The following is a 22114-nucleotide window of genomic DNA, read 5'->3' as shown; positions in this document are numbered from 1 at the left end:
GAACCCTGAGTATCTGTGCCAAAGGCAGCAAATCACAAATCAGGATCTCTTACCAGGCTCTTGTAAGCAGGAGTAGAAGGTATACAAATAGCAGTGTTTGGGAGAAACACTATTAATTAGGCATGTGGAAGTATAAACATAGTGAGTTAAATCAGGAGGCTTTTGGCTGCAAGAAACAGAATAGCTTGAACAGCAAAGGACTTATTATCTCAGATAATAAGCAGGCTGTGAGTAAAGCATTGGATCTGGTCATTCAGGGGCCTGGGTTCTTTCAACATCCCTTTCTCCTGTCCTCATATGTTATCAGCCTTGCCACTAAGGTTGGAGAATGACTAGTGAAGTGCCAAGCACAGCATGAAGGCATAACATGAAGTTTAGTGGGAAAAGGGGCCGTTCCTTCTTGGTGTAGGTAGTGACCATTTCCCAGAAGCCTTCAGCAGACTGCCCCTCATGGCTCACAGACAAGGATTGGGTGACATGCACCTCTTTAAACCAGTCGCTGGCAAGGGAAAAAAATCACCAATTCATCAGGATTCGTTCACCTGGGTCTAAGAACAGGCCCACTTTTCGTGAGCACATGGCTTCCCCGGGGGCTGGGGTGAGTAGGAGGGGGATGAATATGTGAGCAGTGAGTATACACACATTCATTCCAATCTTGTACGTTTTTTACTTCCCACACAGTTGCTTCAACATTCGACCCTTACTATGCTTGTCTTACTGAGGCAAGAAGTTGAATGGGGCACCTGGGTGACTCAGTCGGTTACGCATCTGACTTCAGCTCAGATCATGATCTCAAAGAAGTTGATTGAACACATTTTAGAAAGCTTTTCAATCACAAGAGTAGGTTTTGAAAAAAATATACTTTAGTTAATTTTCAGCTAATCAATAATAGAAGATGGCGGTATTTGAGTGTTCTCATGAAAATGGAAATTTTAAAGGAACTGCGTGTTTGATAGAGTGTTCTAAATATCTCGTGTGTGTGTGTGTTTGTGTGTGTGTGTTTGTGTGTGTGTGTGTGTGTACACATACGTGCTTCATGGCTCCTTACATTATGTTACACATGATTAGGGAAGTCTGTTTCTTATGTATCGTAACTGGTAATTGATGGGCAGACCGAAAATGTTGACTGATCCCTCTCAAAGACCCCTTCCTTGATTGCCATATTTCGGTCGATGTCCTGTGTTACTCTCTTTCATGGCACTTGCTAATTCTTTTCCTATCATTTATCGTAATCTAAGTCAATAGGTTTATTAACTATTGTTAATTTATTAACTGTTTATTAACTGTTGCTCCCAGCTGAGCACAAGCTCCACAGGGGCAGAGACCCTTTTCTGTTTTGTGCATCATTATATTCCCAGCCCATATCAAGCATACTTGACTGTCACACCCAGCAGTCCCAGAGAATAGTGACTGTTGTGGAAAGACTGTGATCATTCCATGGGCATTCTCAAATCTCATCCTGACTTTTGAGAGGGTCAGGGATTTAATGAGATTTAATGGGATCTAATAGGATTTCTTTTCCTCAAGGCCACTGGATTAGGAAATTAGGTTATGACCTGACTTTGCAAGAACTTTGAAATGAGCTTTTAAATGAGCTAAAAGGGAAAGGAAACTACAAAGGGGGTGAATCTGAGACTGTGGAGTTGAAAGTGAAATGCCACATGACAGAGTTAAAAAGTAAGAACAGTTTAACCTAAAGAACTGAAATCTGGCCAGACCTTCCTACTAAGGAATCAACTGTACAAGCTTTGGATGGATTTGAATAGAAATGGTTGGTGTTCTCGGTTGTGGTGAATTATGTTAGAACTTGCAAAGAGGTCTCCTTTTCCTGCTAGTGTGTCTAATCTCCAGTTGCTGGCTAAAACACTTCAAAGAAATTCATTATTTTTTAAATTAATGAAAATAGTCTTTTTTTCAAAAAAGTTTCACCTCTACTTTTCAGCACTTAACTATCAGTGATACTGGCCTTATTTCCCACGCTGAGGAGAATAATCCTAGTGGAAAATGTTAGTATTTCAGAGACATATAGAAATGAATACCATGGTTGAGATGAGCCTGTGTATTATATGAAGATAACAGTCTGGAAAATTTTTTTACTCAGAACTTTGAGAAGCCACCTTGGTATTTGATATAAAAAGGGGTGCAATATTGGCTGAGAGTAAGCAAACACAAGCCCTTAGCCTCTGATGGAAAAAAAATAAGTAGAAATTGGATGTTAGCCTCATGGAAGATCTTTACCACTTGGGTTTCATCAAAGGTGCCTCACTGATAGTGTTGGAAACAGAAGAAAAGTTTGGAAGGACAGTGGCTGAGTCCAGCGAGATCATTTTTATTGTCTTAAGTTATTCTCTGATTTAAACCCACAGTTAAGGTTGCTGAACAGATGTTTTCCTTGGGTCCTGAGGAAGAAAATGGCCTTAAAATAAAGATTATTCTGACAGTGAACTTTGAGTAGTCCTGCGTGTCTATGAGATATGAAGAAATTAGTGGCCATATGCCCAGAGGGCTATTGGATGGTACTTACAGGTAGTGGCAGGTTGATTTTAGGAGCCTCTCAGTTTCTCTGAACCTAAGTTTCCTGATCCGTAAACCAAATCATTTAAACTGTCCCCAACTCTGTAATTATATGATACGGTAGAAAAGGAGAAGGTAGATCTGCAAATTGGGGGGTCCATCTTGCAGTTAACTCATTGGGTGACCTTGGAGGAGTCATTTAACCTTGCTGGGTCTTAGTTTCCTATTCCATAGAAGGGCTGGTTCTGATCTCTGAGGACTTTCCTAGGTTAGAATTTCAGTGAGCCTGGAATTAGAGAAGAGGTCGGGAGCACCCTGCTGCCTCTTGATTTTTATGTAGGAAGCAAAGGGAAAAAGCTGGCCCTGAAGTATGTTAGCATGGATTCTTTCATCTGACCCAGTGACTTGGGGTCCTGAGAAGATGCACACACATGTCCTGTTTGGCCTAGGCAATAGGCTCATTTGTAAAGAGTGGCCTCGGGAAAGCCAGCTGTCAAAACAGCAGTGATTTGCCTGAGAGGCCTGTGGGTAAGAACTTTCAGATGAAGGGATACAGCGAAGAAGAAATACAGGCACCTTCCTCAAATAACGAATGGCTATTCCATTAACTCCACTATTGATTATCTCCTCCGAGCTACCCAATCCTGAGAACAAAGGTTGGAAAAATCTTTAAATGAGTAATGGTAACCATGCAACAATAGTAATTCCCTTTTGTTTTGAAATTGAAACACATCATTTGTATGATGTGTGTAATTCATTCTTTCATTTATTCATCCATTTATTTCTTCACTCGTTGAACAAAATTGAGTCCTATGTGTGGGCCAGTCTCTTTGCCATACCCAACAACAAAAAAAATGTTTCCTTAAAGCACATTTCTAAAATTGGATTTACTTTCTCAATTGTAAATGAATAGTATACTTTGTGATGTGTACAACTGGTGTTAGCCTAGGATAAAGGAGACAGGATTTGTTACAGTTTAAGGCCATCTGGAATCCAAAATTGAGGTACTAGCTACTCGTATCCACATGATTCTTAGCCAGGGTAAAATTATTTCTGCATTCATTTATTTGACAAATAATTGTTGAAGTCTACTGAGAGTGTAAAGATGAATAAAATGTAATCTGACCCTCCTGAGGTCCACAGGCAAGTGGGAGAGAGAGAGAGCCCTGTAGACATACTCTCATTCTATGAACTACAAGTGCTTGGCAAACTCCGAGCCCAGGGTATGAGTGGAGAAGTGGCTGAAACGGCCAAATCATGAAGAACTGCACATACCACACAGGGCGTTTGGCCCTTGGTCTGTAGACAATTATAGGGATTCTGGGAGGATCTTAAAGTGGGTGAGTGTGTAAGTGTATGGAAGGAATAGATACGATCAGATTTGTATTCTGACAAGATCACCTCAGCTTGAGTATGTAGAATGGATTAAGCAAAGTCTGCCTTACAGGAAGATATTTTAGTTTCCTAGAGGTGCCGTAACAAAATACCACAGACAGGGTGCCTTAAACAGCAGATTTTATTTTCTTTCAGTTCTGGAGGCTACAAGTCCAAGATCAAAGTGTCAGTAAGTTTGGACCCTCCTTGGCTTGCAGATGGCTACCTTCTTGCTGTGGCTTTTCATGTGCATGCACATTCTTGGTCCATATTGTTTTCTTTTTTTTTTTTTTTAATTTTTTTCTGTAACATTTATTTATTATTGAGAGACAGAGAGACACAGAACGTGAGGAGGGGAGGGGTAGAGGGAGAGGGGGAGACACAGAGTCTGAAGTAGGCTCCAGGCTCTGAGCTGTCAGCACAGAGCCTAACGCGGGGCTTGAACTCACAAACTTCGATATCGTGACCTGAGCCGGTCGCTTAACCAACTGAGCCACCCAGGCACCACTGTTTTCTTCTTACAATCATGCCAGTTGAATCAGATTAGGACCCATCCTTATGGCCTCGTTTTAACTTATTCACCTCCTTAAAGGCCCTACCTTCAAATACATTCACATACTTGAGGTACTGAGAATGAAGGATTCGACATACGGATTTTGAGGGGATACAACTCCGCTCATAAAAGAAGCAAACCTAAAGGTAGGGGAAATCCACACCTTGTCAGAGGGCATGGGCGTGTATGATGTGGGGAGAAAAATGGACGTGTATTTTAACGAACAATTTAAGGCTACAACAGTATGTGCTCACTTGACTTCAAATGTTCAGAACATTTGACCACCTCTGCTCTTTTTTTTTTTTTTTCTTTTCATTTTATTGTCTTGCTGGGAACAGTGTTCAACAAATGAGTATGCTCTCCAGTTGTGCCAAGATTACCTGGATTCCTTAACATGTTTAATTGTATTGTTTAAGGAAAGCTGCAAAGAACACTGTATGCTTTAAGCACACTGTTTATGAGAAAACATGGACTTAGGAAGACCAGTGACAATTTGTCTTTAACTGTAGATTTAAGAGGTTGGGGACTAGATCTCTGGAAACTGGAAAACTACGATGTCTTACTTCATTTGGGGTGCTGTAACAAAATACCACAGACTGGGTGGCTTATACACAACAGAAATATATGTCTCACAGTTGGGAAGGCTGAAAAGCCCAAGGTCAAGGCACCAGCACAGTAGCGTTCTGATGAGAGCCCTCTACTTGGTTAAAAGATGGTGTCTGCCCTCTGTGTCTTCACATGGTGGAAAGGGCTGGAGATTTCTGGAGGGTATCATTTATAAGGGCATGCGGGGGCCCCTCCCTCATGACCTAATCACCTCCCAAAGGCCCCATCTCCAAATACCATCCCACTGTGGATTAGGATTTCAACATATGAATTTGGGGGGACACAAACATTCAGACCATAACATATGAGAGAGGAACATACATGTGAAAGTGAAATAGACCTCCAACTCCACTTCCTGGAACCTTGAACCCTAAGGCCATAATAGACTTTCCAAAAATGCTTTCTTCCTAAGGATTTATACTACTCTGTACTACTTTATTCCAGAGGGGAGGCTTGTGGTATTAGGCCACGATGCTATTCCTAAGGAAAGAGATCAAAGATTTTTGGAACTGGTGTTTCATTGAAACTGAACTTTACCACTAGGAGACTTCGTAATTTCATAGCTCACAGGAAGTCTTTGTAGCTCCTGATTGTCTGGTATTCTTATTAATAGAAAATTTTGCCAGTTAAAGGGTGGAGGGAGAAGCAAAAACGGAAGAGGAAATGAATGTAGTCTCCACTCTCTCCACCTCATTGCTGTCGCTATTGATCAAAATAACCTCCCTAAGAGATTTCTTTTAAAATTTTATCCTTAAAATGCTTCATTAAAATTTTGAATTATAAAATGGGAAAAGTCAATTTTATTGGATCCTAAATTTTGCTTTGTGCAGCGTCCTGTCCAGAATGTAAATTATTAAAATTGACATAGGATGTGTGTGCAAGGTAATATCCCCTTTCGTGGGCTCTTCTCTAAATTTCAAGATATTCTGTAGAGTGGATTAGATTATACAGTGAGTAGGGACTCTGAAAAGAAAATAGAATTGTGTATTGATGCCTTCAGAAATATTATTTGATGGCAATAAAATATTCTCTGAAATTCCCTTCAGAGGGGAGAAAATGGAGTTTGTTTGCAGTAATTGCATTTTCTAGCATTTGCTCTCATACTTTCCAATATAAGCCAATTGGAACCTGTGATTTGGTTTTGCTTATTGGCAAAAGTACCATGTAAATTGATCTGTGATGCATTTAAAGAAGATGCTTTTGAAAGTTTGGAAATTGAGATGGCTTTTTCTTATTAGATTTTGAGAGTATTCTATATTTTAGTCTAATGTAATATTAGCCAAATATGTTCTTTTTCAATTTAGTTTTAATCAAGTTCTAGAAGACCATTTTCATCCAGCCCCAGTGGCGCTGTTAAGGCAGAGATTTTATTTCCACTGTCAACCCTCTGCTCTGGCTTCTGTGGACCGGCCCCTTGGAATCACTACACACTGAAATCCTGCATTCATCTGCCCAAACGTTATTTCAGCAGGCAAAAAAACAGTATTTATTACAAAATGATTTTTTATTACTATTTGAAGGGTTAATGTGGAGAAGGGATCTAAAATTCTCTAAAAGTGTTCTTTCTTTTAAAGAATATGGTCTTTTTGCCTGTGTTATTTTTCTTTAATTTGATTTTCACCATATTTAATGGCCAAAAATATAAACACAGGATTTGCATTTGTTTTTCTAATTATTCAGTAGAATAATTGCCACTTGCTTTATAATTTGCTTTTTAAAGACTTTATGGGGAACAAAACAATATATTCATCAGCTCACCATAGGTTTTTGTCAGTCAATGCTCCTAGTTTATTAAAAATATTTATGGAATATTGTTTTAAGGTGGTAAGAAGTAGGAGATGGGCCCCTTATCCTGAATGAGGTTACAATGCACAATGGAAGACAGGGTAAAAATGATGATAATAAATAATAATTACCTTTGTGTGTCCAGTTAGGATTAGGTCCTTTAGTGATCACACTCAGTCTGCATTTTCCATTCTGTAATGCAGGTTGTACCATTATCCTCATTTTTTCCGATGAGTAATATGAAGGTTAAAGAGCATGTTTTGAGTTTGAGTTTCTCAGATGATAAGTGACAGAACCAAAAACTTGGTCCCATATCTGTCTGACTCCACAGCCCATGACCTTCCCATCATGCCGTATATCCCTACTTTCCAGTATGTTTGAATGATAGAAACATGCACACAGCTGGTTCAGATGAGCCTTGACAGTGTCTTCACCAGTTCTTTTTGTGACTGTTCGCTGGAACCCTGATTTGAATCTAGTTTTCTGAAGCTTGAAGAAGTAGATTGAAGGGTAATTAAGGAGATAGTCTTCGCTGTTCAGATGGAATTTGTTGTGTGGGGTATAAATCTTTCTCAACAAGCCAAGCCTCCATTTGTAAGGGAGAGATTGGATGAAATACTGTGAAGAAACTACCTGTGGCCCCAGCCAGATGGTAACACTCGAGTATAACTGGAACTGCAGTTCAGCAGACCAGTTACCGTCACGTCTTCATATGTAGAATGTGCCATATTGGTCTGGGTGAAAACTTAGTGATACTCAGTTGGGAAACAACGTGGATATTGCCATTTGTTTTTACTCCTTTGTGACTGCCTTTTAAAATGTGTGAATGTGAATGTGAATGTGTGTATGTACCTGTGTGTGTGTTTAAATCATAGAAAGTTATGTTAGATTAAGGTTATGGTTGAGACTGGCAATGCATGCAACACCGAGGGACTGCTGAGCAACGGTGAAATCTCTAGCTCCCTCGTGGTTTATACTTCCCAGTGATGTTACCTGCCATCAGTGCCACATACTGGTGACTACTGAGGTCCAGAAGGGGTCTGCTTTCCTGGGTGGGGGACGGGTTTTTGTCTCCTTTGTGTGGATTAAGGCTTACAGCATCTTCCGGTGCCTTGGGATTCTTTTCATGGAGGAGGCTGAAGAAGAGGAGGGAGCGTTTCAGTTGTGGCCTCTTATGCTATCCCTGATTCCTGCCGTGAACTACTGGGCTTTCACTCGGCAATCCTCACATTCTCCTGGGTTTCCGGCTCAGCCCTGACATTATTGTAATATAGTTTTCTGTGTTTAATATTTCTTAGACTTGGTTTCCCATTGCAAGCATGGAAGAAACCCTAATGCATGAGTTTCAGAGGAGAAGGTAGCAGTCTGAACCTGCTGTGTGGCTCCATCAGCAAGTGTGAGTATTAACGTTAGAGCTGTCAGGACTTGTGAAAATTAATGGAGCCTGACGGGGGACAGACTGAGGTCAGAGACGGAGCTTTGCCCTGATTGAATGTTTCTGGTGGCTTCGCAGCCGAGGCAAGTGAGTGCAAACCGTGAGCCGAGAGGGATTGCCGGAGGTCCATTCATTCATTTATCAAGTAGGCAGTGGGCACCAACTCATGCCAAGCATTTTTCTAAATGCTCAGGGAACAGTGGGGAAAGGTGGGCTCTGCCCACTTATAACTGACAGAGGCCTCTCCCTGCCTCCAGGCTCAACTCAGCCCTGCCCAGCTATCAGCCCCTAGTAATCCAAGGAAGGAATGTAGCTGACATATCTCCTTAGTCCATCCCGGAGCCTCAGTTCTTCGATCCTGTGGCCACTGGTATTTTTTTTCTTTCATCTTCCTGCAGAATTTTCTGCTTGAACAGTTTTCAAGCCCAAGTTACTCTTAGTCCTCAGTGGAATGGAGAGACTTCAGGAGTTTGAACATTTTCCCTCTCTGCTGCAGTCATGATATTAAAAATACAATAATAATTTTAAACAGAAAAAAATGCTGCCTTTTAGCTACCTTGGGGGTATAACAAGGTCCTTTTATAACACTGGCATTAAGGAACAGTGTCTTAAAACAGGCTCCTGACACTGCCCCATGCAGGCTGAGGGTTTCAGAAATGTGATTGAGTCGTAATATATCTCTTTTGTTTAGAAACAGTCCCACGATAATAGGTCTGACTGTATATCTGTTTTATTCCTTTTTAATTTCAGTAAATTAGTTTTTTTTCCTAGGACACCGGTGAGGGAAAGTCGGCCCGAAGGCTGTGCCTTGTGAGTTTGATTTTCCTGGGTATCTAGAAGCTATAGCACATTCTCTTCCTGTCTTGTCATCTGTGTGTTTTCTTCTTGCTGCGTAGTAAACTTTATTTCATATGAGCCTTATGCCACACACATTTTTGGTTTCTTTATATATTTTCAAAGTCTATCTTTTAGGGGTTTGGAGCGGAGTGGGCATAGAGATTGGAGGTATTGAAATTTGTCAAATACATATTTGTTACATAACTAGGTTTTCTTTTACCCACAAAACCTTGCAAGCCACGTTTGCTTTGGGTTGCTCTCCCTCACAAAGAACTACTGCCATACTCTGGGTTTTTGTTTTCCTCAGTTTTAGCAGAAATAAATAGGAGATAGCAGTCCATCAGCCTTGCTCATCAGATCCCTGATAAAAAATGGGACATAGGGAAGGCGGTTTTTGGCATTAGCCAAAACCATTTTGGTTACCCCTATTTTCCATACTTGCCTTTCATAAGGAGTGAAGAACGTGGGGTGGGAGGCCGTCTTCTAGCAGGTGGCAGGCAGATTCCCAAGAGAAGTGACTATTCTGGAATTGACTTTGGATTTTGATTTGACTGGAACTTAAGTTTTTTAGTGGAATACATTTTATAGTGATTTGTGGCAGAAAACTAGGTCACAGTTGTATGATACTTAATTTTGAGGGACATTAACTTTTATTGGTGGCGGCGGGAGGGGCAAGCTAGCAAGGAGTCTTGTTTAGCCAGAGCAGTGCTGCTATATGTTTATTTTTAAATGGTGATACACACGTGTGCTGGTGCTCACCACCCTCCTTACTTCTACCTAGTCTAAGTCACATTTCTGTTTTACCTCTCCAGTCTTGGTAGGTGTTTGGATTTATTACCTTGGACTTGTATTCTGTCAAAGTCTTATCTCAGTTCTCAGAATAGAGCCAACACGTTTTTAAATTCTATGACCCTGCATAAAGTTGGTTCCCTTCTCCTTCCCAAGGCCATGACCTTCCCTTCCTTGGGTAGGCTCCCAAATTCTTCTGGGAGCTGGTGGGTAAGAAATTACACCCACAGCTGCAGTAGCATGCGGGGAATGCCTTAATTGAGCCAGGATGTGTGTTGTTGCAGTGTGAAGCTGAAACTGCTTCATGACCCCTGGAGGAGAAATCCATGACCCAGCCAGTTTCATTTTGTGATACAAACAGAAAGGGCCATACCTGCGTAGAGCTAGGGAAAAGGATCGCCCTATGTGGAGGAATGATATGAGGAGGACTCACGTAAGGGGTAGGTCTTGAGCCAAACTTCCTAAGACTTAAAAATGTGGGATCACCTGGAAGAAAAGTAGCACGGGAAGCAGAAGCGCTATTCTTGTCCCACTGGTGCCTCCATCTTGGCCTGTAGTTTTGCTTAGCAGGCGGCAGCACCTCTCTGGCACTCCATTTCTTCATCGGTAAAATGGAATTGGATAAACCAGTGGCTTTCTCTTTACTATTTTTAAAGCAGGGATAGCCCTTCACAGGAAATCTTTCCCCAGACTGTAAAGTGAGGGCAAGCATGGCCGCTGTGGTGAGCGCGGGAGCAGGTCTCTCCCTTGTGCCCTGATCTCTCTCCTCATCACCCTGCTCCAGCTGCAGGGAGGCTCACGGAAACACAGCTCTCAAATCACCAGGTCAGGCTGGCTCTGAAGATCCTGCTGGGTCCATGTGTTGGGATTCATGGGAGCCACTTTAAGTCACATATTAAATGTCCAAGGTTTGGTAAGGAAGGGAGGCTGACTTTGGCACAGTTCGCTGTGTGTCTGCTTTAAAGTTGTTGTGGATTATCAGACATGCGCATAGCTGAAGATCCTGAAGTTTTCTAGTCATTCTGTTCCCCTCTTTGTACTCCTAGAAGAGTACCCCCAGCTGATTCTATGAAGATATTAGAGATATTCCAGATGAACAGTCACTTTTGAGAGATGTTCCCAATCACTGGTTATACTATTCGCTTGGGAATGCAAGACTGATCCTGGCAGAGTTTTTGGGAACCAGTAAATATTAGAAATCATATAGAAGGAGAGAAGCAGTGTGTTCAAGGGACACACTTTGCCGGGTGAGCATCATCTTGACAGAAGCAGCTGGGTTTGCCCTGCATGCAGGTTGAAGGCCTCATAGGTCCACTCGCCATCCCCTCTAGATCCAGATGCCTTCATGACTCTAATAATAACTTTTGTTAACTTGAAGGACACCTTAGACCATGCCAACTTCTGCCTTTGGAAAACCAACGTTCTCTTTCCATCTCAGATGCTTTTCCTTGGCAATAGTGACATTGTGCCCTTGTGACCGGGGAGTGATCCGATTTGTGGATAAACTAATATTTTCTTGGATGGCAACTGGGAAGGGTAATCATTGTAATAATTACTGTATCACAGCTTGTATCTATTGAGTCATGACGTGTTAGAAACTGTGCCAGTTCTTTACATGCAGCATCTTGTTTAATGTGCACCAGACCTTGGGGGTGATATTATCATTTCCCCCATTTAGATGTGAGGAAAGTCCAGTTTAAAAATGGTTTGTTGGAGATTTTTTGGCTAGACTGAATTTGGGGGCAGAGAATAGGACACTTCAGGAGGCTTAAACTGAGTAAATTCTGTGTAACCATGTGTCTCTGGAGGACAGTGTGACAGTGGTTTAAACTTTGTCATATCCCAAGATGATAAGCTCAGTTCCTGTAATTCTCCTAAGGAAGCTCCTGGCAAATCATACAGAAGTTCATTCATTCTTCCACTTATTCAGCAAATACTATGTGTTTCCATTTGGAAGGTATTGAACCAGATACTTTGGGTCAAATAAGGAGCCCCAAGCCATGTTCCATGCCATCAAGGACTTCACAGTCGAGGGGCAGACAAATCACATGCAAAAAGCAAAACTAAAAAATAAAAATGGAGTAAGAAAAATAATTAACGTGCACTGATTGCTTATTTCATACCATGCATATGCTTTAGAAAGTTTATCTCACTTTATCTTAAACACAGGGTTTGAAGTGGGCACAGTTATTATCCTCATTTTGCTAACACACTTGAGAGAACATAAGGACTCTGTCCAAGGCCATGCAGCCAATGTGTGGTGAAGCCTTCAGCAGAGTCCCTGCTCTTAACCTCATGCTGCCTCCACCGTTTAAACTGTAATAGTTGAGAAACTGGTCTACAGAGAATAGAAATGTGAGACATACAGTAAGGAAATACTAAATAATATACATAGAAGTAACGGTGAAGAGGGAGAGTCTAATGAGTCCCCTGAAGACAAGATGGGAGACAAAGGGAGCTGAGGAAGAAGAGAAGGGAGAGAGGAGATACCGAAGAAAGAGAAGGGGAACCAGGGACTGCAGCAGCTGTTATCAAGAGAATAGAGACTTTGAGGGACAGGGATGTCACTGCAGTGTGGTGTGATCCGTGGAGATGAAAAGTGAGAAAATACCTTGGCTTTGGCTATTAGTAAGTTTTTATTGACATTCTGGGGAAGCTTTGGGAAGAGAATAGAAACAGAAGCCAGATTGCATTTGGTAAATTCTGAGTAACCATACATCTCTAAATTGCTGGTTCTAATAACAGAGGAGACCCATCAGGCAACACAAACATGGTAAGTGGGCCAGGTGTGAGAATTCATAGGGAGTGGGAAGGTCCGTGGCCAACTGGAGGTCCGTATTTCCTGGTCTTTTGATTTTCCAAAAGTAGCTAGAAAATCAGAATTTTTTGCATGATACATCTTGACTTCTAAATGTTAGTTCAGGGGTGCCTGGGTGGCTCAGTTTGTTGAGTATCCAACTCCCAACTTTGGCTCAGGTCACGATCTCATGGTTTGTGGGATCGAGCCCCACATCAGGCTCTGTGCTGATAGTGCAGAGCCTGCTTGAGATTCTCTCTCTCCCTCTCTGTCTGCCCCTCCCCTGTTCGTGCACACTCGCATGCTTTCTGTCTCTCTTTCTCTCTAGATAAATAAACATTAAAAAAAAAAAATAACGTTCGGTTAGAAAAACACACACACACAAAAGCATTGAGGGCCCAGTGTAATACATCTGTGGGCTGTATTTGGTCTACCAGCTGCAAGCTGGAATCCTCTTTCCAAAAGTTTAGATGGGAGATGAAGAAGCATCTCAAAGAAGAAGCATGGTTTAGGATTGTATGTGTGTGTGTGTGTGTGTCTGTATTTGTGTGTCAAGGGCTGCTTATTTTTGTTTTCTTGCTTTCTTGTATTCATTTACTTGCTATAGACGTCATTCTGCCATATTTGTGAATTATCTGTATTATGATTAGCTTAGTTTTCTTTAAGTCACCTCTTATTTTATATGTAAAAATAGAAAAATAAAAATAGAGATGAAAAGTAGAAACGAAAAATGAAGCCATGTATCATTACTTGTACTGTTACATTATATTTTTCCAGAATGCATTTTTAAAACCTACTTGACATTTTGTCAAAAGTTCATCCCCATTCCACTTAAAATAATCGCGTATATCGCTAGTAGAACATATACTATGTCTTGGGAAAGATGAATGCTTAGGGTTCGTTAGGTCATTCAAAGCAAGAATTTCTCCATGTTAGAATAACTGTATATGGCCTTGGTTTTTTTTATTCAGGCAGGTCAACGTCAATGGCCTGATCTGAATAAAATGGATAAAGGCAGGCACCTCTTTGTCTGACAATTTTTCAATGATGCTATTTGAATACCAAGAAGTTTGGAGCTTGACTGCAGAGCCTTCCATATTAATATAGCCTTGGGAAAAAAAAAAACAAACCCAAATACCATCAAGTAACAGGAGATTTGTCAGCTGTCCTGGTTACACTTTTCATATAAAACATAAAGGTCGGAAGATTATAGATGAAAGGTCAGTTCAGCTATCTATCTCTATCTCTATCTCTATCTCTATCTCTATCTCTATCTCTATCATCTCTATCTCTATATCTATCTATAGAGATATACCTATAGATATAGAGATAGAGATAGATATCAGGTATATGTCAGGCAAATATCAGGCATATATCAGGTGTATATCTCATAACATAGGTAACAGAGGATGGAAGTTGGAAACTACTATTGAATTCTCAGAAAGAGATGAGTTTGTTGTCAGTGTGTAAATATCATCACTGTTTCTGTGGCTGTTCATTCTGATAGCTACTTCTTTATGCTGAGTCTCCAAAATTTGATGTAAAAGACACCGAAGAGGACTGTCTTCCTGAGGAAGATGTACTTTGCAGCGGTTTTACTTTCTTAAAATAAATGGTTGGAAGGGGGAAATAGACTTCTTTTGCCTTCTCAGTCTCATCCATGCCATTCCCAAACCAAAACTTTAAACTGGAAAAAGCAAGAAGCCAAGCCCTTGTGCAAGGGCAGTGGTGCATAAAGAAAGGTTTACAGTGAGTCCGTCATCATGAAAGATTAAAGGGGAACTGGGCAGCTGTAGCGTGACTTGTACAAATAGAGTTGCTCAAAGATTCGTGCAGGTATGAGCTGCCTTGATACCCATTACTGTCCAGGAGAATGTTTCAGCCCATTCCGGCTTTGGGAGCACAGGTGATTCTGGGGGTGCAGTATCAGGCCAAAGGGGGTCACAGAGCCATGAGAGTCATGGGGCATCTCACAGATTTCCAGTGTGAGCAGTGTTGGAGATTTACGGCCTGTTGATACATCTTTCAACTGTATTTTAAGTGCAGGGAATTGCGCAGGATATCGTCATTCTGTCCAAGTAGCTTGCAACATACGTCACAGCTCCTTATTGCCTTATGCTAGTGCACATTATAAACGCGCAGAAACATACACCTGAGAGAGGCTTCCTATTTTCTGTGAGCTCTTCAGCACAGCCTTGTGCATAACTGAGGCCAAAGGCATGTCACGTAGCACCGTGCGCTAGTAGTCAAGCATATCCATTGACGCTTGGCCGCGATGTTTGCGGTTTCAGCTTTCTGCGGTGTTATTTTCTGACTGCTTTCATCTCTCTGTTAAGCTTCCCCATTAGACCATGTGCTATGTATGCAGTTTCATTACTGATAGAAACCTAAACATCGAAAGCTAAAGAAAACAGCATTACAAAGCATATTCTGGTGATCTTAAAAATCGTTTCAATGTTGGCAAATATGTTTGCAGCGCGCTGCTGAGATTGTGGACTTCATGGCATGGTCTCTGCAGTTTGCATTGCTGAAGTCCATGTACCTATGGCAAAACTTGCCTCCGCCCCCAAAATATAATTTTCTTCCCCACTAAGCTTCATTAATTAAATCATTGACTCTGGCTTGCTGGTAAGGACCAATTCTTACAACAAGTGTATCCAATTTCCTGCTAGTGGTAACTTTCATTCTTCCTGGAATAGCAGGAAACATTAATTTTGCATTGGACCCAGGAGTCTCAGGAAGCTGGAATTATAGGCACCATTGCCCCACCCTTTTCTCCCCTAAAATAAAATGAAATGAAATAAAATGAGCAGCAGCTCTGCAGTGAGGCTTGAGGGATGGGTAATGACAAAGAAGAGAAAGGGCATTAATTTCAGGATGGGGACAGCTGCCCGGCACTATCTCCCTTTGGATTTTGGTTCTTACAGCATCACGGTGAGTTATTAATATGTATGATCTATACTTTATTCAAACATTATAAATCTATGCAGAAGTCTGGTGTTTGGGTTTTCCTTTATAGCTTTCATTCTTCTTCCCAGAATTATCTCATTTTGATCGGGAAACTTTTGCATAAAAAGCACACACCGAGAACTCACATTTCCATACCATAAATATTAAAAGGGGGTTAAGCTTTACAGTTTCTTTTCCCATCCCAATGGGAGGAAAGTTAGCCTTCTAATCAGGGGGCCATTATTAATGTTCTTTTTATTCACAAGCCAAAAGGTAAACTTTAACTGACAATATGAAATTGTACTACATAGTTCCTTTCATTTATGTAAATTGTGGAATGCTTGCCTATGTCGTGTCTTTTGTATGATATACTATAAATATACTTTTGAAGGATGTCCTGCAAATCAAGCGGTTATCTGAGCTGTTAAGAACAGTTGGTTGGCTTATTTTTTGAGGACCAACCAAGTCCAGACCTTTGTTAAGGATTGTGATTAAAGTGTTTTTCTCTGGATAATTATTAAGTATGGATTTGTCACAGTATACATTCATCACAGTGAATCTGTAGCACAGAGAAGAGGGAAATGGAACAAGAAAGCTGAATGTCTTCTTAGTAGCTTTTAAGCTTCTTAGCAGCTTCCTGTCTCCTGTTTATTGTCATTTTTTGCCAGCATAAAGGCGTAGTCATAAATTTTGGTTCCCATGGAAATATAAAGGAATGCGTGAGCTATTTCACTTGGGTGTACTGTCTGCTAATCACCCAGTCTCGGCTGTTGTACTTCGTGATGGGAAATGAACGTGCTAATTGGTACTCTTTTTTCTTATTTCAGGAAACCTGCCATATGAATATAAAATAGTGATTGCTGGGAATCATGAACTGACATTTGATAAAGAATTCATGGCAGACCTTGTTAAACAGGACTACTACCGTTTCCCCTCTGTGTCCAAATTGAAACCAGAGGACTTTGACAACGTTCAGTCCCTCCTGACAAACAGTATTTACTTACAAGACTCGGAGGTAACAGTGAAGGGATTCAGGATATACGGGGCACCTTGGTAAGTGCTCATTCGAACAATCTTCCCCTTCGTTTTTTTAGCTAAGAAATCCTGGTGCAGACTTAGGTGCTTTCAATGCAAAGGGTAAGAGCGGAAAGAAACCTTATTGCTGCAGTTCGAACATGATACGTATTCCAGCACTGCTGGAAAGAGTATCGCTTGTTTTTGTGATGCAGATTTCTTTAGGCAAGATCAGTAGAAGTGGGGCTTTGGTAGGTGTGTATATGTTTATGCGACTGAGGCTGCATGTGTGTCTGTGGGACACAGGAAGATTTGGGGGAAGGTCACTGTGTTACTCTTCATGCAGATGCATCTACTCTGAACATTCCATCAGCCTTAGGTAACTCATTTCCCTCTCATTTCATACTGGACGCATTCATAAAATATCTTGCTTAGATTAGGGTTTCTAAAATCTTGCTACACATCAGAACCACCTGACCAACTCGGAAGAAATACGGATTTTGAAGCCATACCCCCAGAGACTCTGATTCTCTTTCCTGAGGTAGAGCCCAGCAATTTGTATTTTTAAAGCTTCCCAGACGAGACTGACGTGCAGACAGTTTGAAAGTTGTAGGTTGAGAGCTCAGTGCTAGAATGCTCAGCACTGAGCTCCAGACAGGTTGAAACAGGTGCATATTCTTTGGGGCCAGACAGGAGGCATTTTGATCTTGTCTCTGTCATTTGTCAGTTGTGTGGTTTTGAAGTTAATTCACGGAGGATGAGCCTCCATTTCTGCATCTCAAGACAGTGGACATAGTACCTACTTTAGAGGGTTATGAGGATTAAATTAGGTGGCGTTTGTAATGGATATGGAAGAATGCCTGGTCATTTGCCAAGGATAATGATTATCATTTTCTGGCCTTGGTTCTGCCACTGAGTATTTATGTGAACTTGAACAAGTCACTTAGCCTCCAAACCAGTTTCTTCATCTTGAAAATGGGAGTGTTAGACTAGAAGATCAACATCAGGGGAGTCTTGGATTTTTATTTATTTATATATCTACTTTTTGAGAGCTCCGTATGTATATAGAGCAGAAAAACTAACCTTTACCCACCCAACTTGGAGAAGTATCCCAGCCCTGCCCTAGGACTTGCGGCTAAGACTGCAAGAGGAACAGCGTGACACTTCCCTTTGGCCATCTCACTTGCCAGTTTGGTTCGTTCTCTGTAGAATAGAAAGTTGAGATATATTCTCAATAGTTGACAATTTTTTTTTTCCCTAGCTTTACTAGGTGGTATCCAGAAGGGCTGTTGAGTGAACACAGGAACTATATTTTATTTTAAAATCCACCTGGCATTGATTGTGAACTCTTACTTGAGTCCTTGCTACATGCCAGGCATTGTTCTAAGTCCTTTTTTGTCTCTTATATCCTTTTCTTCTAAATGCCTTTAAGAAATGGATGCTGTTGTGATTCTCATTTGGCAGGGGAAAAAAACTCAGGCACAGAAAGGTTGAGTAACCGCGCAGGGATCACACAGATAGTGGTAGCTTCCTAATTTTGAGTCTGACTGTGGGGTGCATGGTATGACTGAGGTGGTGGTGGTGGTGTGGCCACTGCAGTGGTTATATCCAGCTGTATTAGTGTATATCAGTTAATGTTTGTTATACGTGAGAAGGTGGTAAAGGGCAGGAGAACAAACCGTAGAAATTGGTCCTATCAAACTACGGTAATCTGAAAACTGGTCTCAGGTAACATAGGGTGTCCATATTAGCATTTCTGAGCAAAGGGCAGGAGAGGGAGCTTTTCCAGCCTCACAGCTCACGTCCTAATGACTATGCAGTAGTTGAGGAATGACCTTTGATTGACAGAGAAGCACTACATGGAGTTAAGCTCAGTTTTTTAGCACCTGAAGATAATTTTTGAAAAATTTTCGAAGGCACAGAACATGGAAGGCCGTTCCCAAACAAGCCGGACTTTCAGAGATCTCTGGATTGATAGGTCCTTGGAATGATGATAACAAACAAACTAACTCCATTATCTGAACAGCTGCGGTTCTGTTGAGGATAGGGTTTAGCTAACCCAGTTGACGGCTGTGATGAAGGAGGGAGTGACTGGATCCACAGGCAGATCTTGCAGCATCTCAAGGAAAAGCAAAACAAAATAAAACAAACAAACAGACAGACAGACAAAAAAACCCCACATAGTAACTCAAATCTGTGATATGATGGAGGCATAATCCTTTTCTGATGGCACAAACTTCAGACGTTTATATCTGAGCTGAATTAGTGTCATTCAAAAATTGTTTATTTTAATATTGGAGAGGGTAGATAATCAAGAAAATAGGCAAGATGAGCCCTCTGAAATGTTATCCTGGAGTTGTCTTTATACATAATTTGTTGGGATTTCCAGAAAGTTTAATATATCACCTGCCTAGCATTTCCTTGCAATGAGGGAGATATGTGTCACCCATAGGAATTGCTGGTACTTTGACTTGTAACTAAGAATACAGAGGTTGATGAAAAGCAAATTTCATTCTCAAAAATTTTTTTTTTCAATGTTTATTTATTTTTGGGACAGAGAGAGACAGAGCATGAACAGGGGAGGGGCAGAGAGAGAGGGAGACACAGAATCGGAAACAGGCTCCAGGCTCTGAGCCATCAGCCCAGAGCCTGACGCGGGGCTCGAACTCCCGGACCGCGAGATCGTGACCTGGCTGAAGTCGGACGCTTAACCGACTGCGCCACCCAGGCGCCCCGCAAATTTCATTTTCAATATGTATTTTGGAGCTGTCAGTCATTTGGATCCCACTGTGAAGGTATTTTGTTAAAATTAATATTCCCAGGACTGCTGATAATCTGGACACTGATTTAGGAATCCCTGCATTGGCCTTTCTGTGCCGAAAACACAGATATTCCTAGTTCTATCACTTATTCAGCCCTGGCACCCTAGGTGAATTTCTGAACATCTCTCTGCCCCTGTTTTCTCATCTTTAAAGTGGGAGATGTCAGCATTACTTCTTTCATACAGTTGCTATGAGGATCCGTGAGTTAATAGTGCACCCACAGCACCCAAAGATTTCCTGGCATAGAGTAAGCACTTAATAAATGTGAGCTAGTACTCATAGGGGGGCTGGTCTTCCAAGTTTACTTCATACTTTTGTCCATCGTCATAGGAAGATTGTTACCCCAGGAGTCGGATGGGGTGGGTTCTAGCATTAGGTCAGCCTCTGCTGATTGAGTGGCACTAGGCAAATCACTGAACGTCTGGTTTTGTAAAACAGGGCCAACAAGGTCGCCCTATTTTCTCTCAGGCACCACTCCCTTAAATGGTCACCAAAGTTAGAATTTTCAAAGAGTATCCATATTTTCAGGAATGCTTGATTATTTTAATATCTTGTACACTTTTTAACCTCTTTTACTATTAAGAATTTGACTTACGGGGGCGCCTGGGTGGCTCGGTCAGTTAAGTGTCCGACTTTGGCCCAGGTCATGATCTCATGGTTCATGAGTTCAAGCCCTACATTGGGCTCTCTGCTGTCAGCACAGAGCCTGCTTTGGATCACTCTGTCTCCCTCTCTATGTTCCTCCCCCCCCCCCCAAAAAAAAATAATAAATAAACATTAAAAATAAAGAATTTGAGTAGAAGCAAAGTTTAGGGGGATTTATACCAGAGCTACCACTTTTCTTCCTTCAGAAGTTAGGATTTTCCATCCCTGAGATTCACTAATAGGTGAATGTCTGCTTAGTACCCATTAGTTATTCCAACCCCAAAATAACGTAAAGTGGTTTAAGTTTGATTTCCATGCTTGATTTCCAATGAATTTTGATATGACTAGTGGTCTCAATTTCAAAACAATCAAAATAACATCCGTGATCCCAAGGATTTCCATTCTGTCACCGGTTTCTCAAAGGTGATTGCCATCCAACCAGGAAGATAGCTACAACTCACGTATTTAAAAAATGTGGATTGTGACTCGTGTTCAGTACAGAAAAGAAATATCAGTCCACGTTAATTACAGTGTTTTAACTTGTAGCACAGTTGAAAGCTTCCTAAAGAGGGATAATTAAAGCAATGTCTTTAAATTTACAATTTAGCAGGAATTTGTACGTGGAGACTAATTTACAACACTTTAAAGGATTCATATGTGTTTGCAATAGGAGTGCACCGTGGTACTTCTCAGATCCCCAAGGGAGAGGATCTGGATGTGGTTAGATGGGTCTGGGAAAATTCAGTGGCCTTCCTATACTGAAGAAGGTGTAAGTGGGCTACCTTGTCCTGGAAGAGAGGTGATCCCTTGGAAGGAGGTCAAGAGCTGACTGGTTTCAGGCAGCACCCCTGCCTCATGAGACCTCGTGGCAGATTTTGTGGTTTCTGTGTGTCTTCCTTCACCATCTTGTTCTTCTACGAATCTTGAAGAAAGGAATCAGCCATGATGTATTACCTTCCTTGGGAGTAACAGTTCAGTCACAGCTTTTCTTAACGTCTCCTGTATTGCTTTTCTCTCATTCTTTGGGGGAGGAGAAGAGGGTCTTGTGTTGCCAGACAGGACTTTAGTCCCATGATGGGAAAGCTTGTGGATTTCTCATATTCATCGCATTGCTTCTCTGCCACCACAAGGGTTCCTGATTTCCTCTTTGTGATCACTCTCAGTTCTGTCTTTTCCAAAGGCTGAGTATGGTTTGAAAGAGGAGATGATATTTTAATCTGTGGTCTGGCCAGGGTAGAGGGGAGGTAGAATTTTGAAATCATCTTTGTATTTTTGGTTATTGGATCTAGAGCCAGCATCTTAGCACAAGTAGGTTTCAGTAAACTCATTTGTGGGACCAGCCCCTTCCTTTTTTTTTTTTTTTTCTGTCGGGGGGTGAGGGGGAGGGGAGACATGGGAAGGGTTTCAATTGCTCTTTTGATACTAAGATGCCGTGTAGAAAAAATCGAGGTACTAATTGATCCAGAGCCAAGCTGCCAAAAGTAAAAAGTCCATATTGCTCCGACCCGAGCAGAGCAGTTGTATTGTTCAGCAGTGGCTTCACCTTGTTCCTCCCTTGAACAGAAATGCAGGGCTGGTCTCCCGTGGCTTTTAATGAATATGAGCAGGGCTTCCCAATGTCCAGGAATTTGATCTCTATGCTGACCAAGGGGTCAGGAACAAAGAACGCACTTTTTCATGTTAGAGTACACCCAGGTGTAATTTGTCAGATTTAGTAACTGTGGAGGAAGTGCCTTAACTTCTCCAGCAGGAAAATTAGATGGGGCCTAGACAGTGTAATTCTAAAATGGCTACAGTACCAAGAGAAAGCCCATTGAGTTGCATCTGCAAAGGAAGCCTGAGTGGGATTTTTTTTGTGTGTGTGTTTTTTTTTGTTGTTGTTGCTTGTTATTCCCTCCTCCCTTCCCCTCATTTCGGATCACAAACATGTTGAGTTCATTCATTCATTCATTTAGATGTAATTTTCTCAGCATTTTTAAAAGTGGGAGTTAAGT

General features: G+C 41.4%; 1 protein-coding gene across 5 annotated transcripts in view; it reads left to right on the top strand.

The window, feature by feature from the left end:
- MPPED2 (metallophosphoesterase domain containing 2) overlaps nt 1-22114 on the top strand; it is a 176874-nt gene that overhangs the window by 70571 nt on the left and 84189 nt on the right. For all 5 annotated transcript variants that reach the window (XR_006714152.1, XM_045484842.1, XM_045484844.1 and 2 more), the window contains exon 4: nt 16467-16692. Coding sequence is in view for 4 of the 5 variants with exons in the window: in XM_045484842.1 (XP_045340798.1) it covers nt 16467-16692 (226 nt within the window). In the remaining variant the exon portion in view is untranslated. The remainder of the gene's footprint in view (nt 1-16466; nt 16693-22114) is intronic.

Source organism: Leopardus geoffroyi, chromosome D1, assembly GCF_018350155.1.
Source record: "Leopardus geoffroyi isolate Oge1 chromosome D1, O.geoffroyi_Oge1_pat1.0, whole genome shotgun sequence".
Classification (NCBI taxonomy): Eukaryota; Metazoa; Chordata; class Mammalia; order Carnivora; family Felidae; genus Leopardus; species Leopardus geoffroyi.
The sequence above is the reverse complement of the archived record's forward strand: the minus strand, read 5'-3'. Positions and strand labels throughout refer to the sequence as shown.